The sequence below is a fragment of the Microplitis mediator genome, chromosome 3 (genome assembly GCF_029852145.1).
Source record: "Microplitis mediator isolate UGA2020A chromosome 3, iyMicMedi2.1, whole genome shotgun sequence".
In the NCBI taxonomy this organism is placed as follows: domain Eukaryota; kingdom Metazoa; phylum Arthropoda; class Insecta; order Hymenoptera; family Braconidae; genus Microplitis; species Microplitis mediator.
The window spans coordinates 24,516,563-24,518,923 of record NC_079971.1 but is presented as its reverse complement, the minus strand read 5'-3'; the positions used below and the strand labels follow the sequence as shown (position 1 = coordinate 24,518,923).

Genomic DNA, 2,361 nt, shown 5'->3' with positions numbered 1-2,361 from the left:
AAAAAAAAAGATTCTTAAAATTTTTTTAAATATTTGATATTTTATGAGTTATTTGAGTCTAAAGTTTTATAAAAAAAATTATTAACAGAAATATTACTTATGGAATAAAAAAAAAAAACAAAGGCAATAAAAATTCATTTTTTCAATTTAATTAATAATAAAACTGAGGATACATAAAAGCAATAAAACAAGATATATTAATGAGTAATAAATATTATTTTTAAAATAATTTCAAGTAAAATAATTACATCTAAAATAATTTTTTTTTACTTTTTATTTACAAAATTATAAAATTAATCACTAATAAGTAATTAATAAATCAGACCTTGAATTTTTTTCAATCAAAGTAATGAGCTAATGAAGATTTGATTGTCATATATATTTTTATTTATAGATGATAAAAAAAAAGTATTTTTTTCAAATGATTTTTTTTTTGTTAATTGACGCAAACATTTGTTGTTTAAGTGACATTATTACGATAAATGTAATTTTTTCTTATCAATTATCAACAAATTACTGCAGTAATTACGTTAGAAGCAGACGGAATTTTTTTTTGTAAACTACGGAAAAAAAATCCAAAATAGACAAGCATTAAAAAAAAAATATATATAACAGAAGAAATTGAAGGTCATGATCACAATTTATGTATATTTATAATTTAACATAATATAAATCTCGGTGCACTTGAATTGTAGATTAAAATGAATGCCATCCCTTATCTTGAGCTCGTCATCAAAGTCATGATCTAGTCATTATTTATGTATTCTAATTTATATAAATTTATATTTTATAATATCGATAGTGAAAATCATTGAATAAATAATATTTAATAAGTAATTGATTTTATTCTCTACAGTAGTAGAATAAATTTTCAAGGTCAATTTCATTCGACCAATTATTAATGGAACTATCAATTGATAATTTTTTAATTGAAAGTAATAAAAGATATAAAAATCACTAAATTGTTTTTCTTCATATTTTGTAATTGATAATTTCCCATTAGTACAATCAGATCAATTTAGAAGCAATTATTGATTTTATTGTTAGTCAATTAATTTTTTTGATGATTGGGGAAACCCACTTTTTTTAAGCGATATCGAAAAAACATTTTAGACAATTACGAGATACTAAAATAATAAATTAAATTATTTTTTAATATTAATAAAACTAAAAAAAATAACAATCACAAGAACAACAAAATTAAAACAACAGCAAACAAACAAACAACAGCAGAAACAACAACAACAAACAACAGCAGAAACAACAACAACAACAATAAACAAACAAACAAACAAACAAAAAAACAACAGCAGAAACAACAACAACAAACAACAACAACAACAACAAACAACAGCAGAAACAACAACAACAACAATAAACAAACAAACAAACAAACAAAAAAACAACAGCAGAAACAACAACAACAAACAACAACAACAAACAACAGCAGAAACAACAACAACAACAATAAACAAACAAACAAACAAACAAAAAAACAACAGCAGAAACAACAACAACAAACAACAGCAGAAACAACAACAACAAACAACAGCAGAAACAACAACAACAAACAAACAACCAACAGCAGAAACAACCAACAGCAGAAAAAACAACAACAAACAAACAAACAACAGCAGAAACAACAACAACAACAAACAAACAAACAAACAACAACAACAACAAACAAACAAACAAACAACAACAACAACAAACAAACAAACAAACAAACAACAGCAGAAACAACAACGACAACCACAACAGAAACGACAACAACAACAATAGCAACAACAAAAACAACAACAACAATAACTACAAAAACAGCAGAAACAACAACAACAACAATAACAACAACAGCTACAAACAAAATAACAACACCAAACAGCAACAACAATTTTTCTTTATGTTGAAAAACTTTATTTTTCTCAACATCAACAGCAACAACAACAACAACAACAACAACAAGGAAAATGAAAAATAATAATGATTACTCTAATTTTTATCGCTTGATTTAAAATTGTAATTGTGTCTAAACTATTGAATTTACAGATAATATCCCTGATAACTTTTTTGTAGAAAATTTAATTTTTCAAAAATTAGTATTGAGATATATTAGTCGTATTTTCATTAATTTAGCCAAAATTTTAATTTATAAACCGAAGGATATCTAGAAAAGTAGGATTTCATAATTTTTATCGGAAAAAAATAAACACTTAGTTGCCGATTGACTATCAATTTTTTTTCGAATTTCTAAAAACTTCCTTATTGATTTAAAAATCAAAGGATCGTGGACTAAAATATAAATTTGATCAAAACTTCAAACTCGAGTCCGTTTTGTCTAAAATAAAATAAATGTATCACCGT

General features: G+C 23.8%; 1 protein-coding gene across 1 annotated transcript in view; it reads right to left on the bottom strand.

The window, feature by feature from the left end:
• Positions 1-1,117: 1,117 nt before the first annotated feature.
• Positions 1,118-2,361, bottom strand: part of LOC130666002 (uncharacterized protein DDB_G0292186-like) — a 7,470-nt gene continuing 6,226 nt past the window's right edge. The window contains exon 3 of the mRNA XM_057466633.1: positions 1,118-1,127. Within this exon, the coding sequence (XP_057322616.1) occupies positions 1,118-1,127 (10 nt within the window). The remainder of the gene's footprint in view (positions 1,128-2,361) is intronic.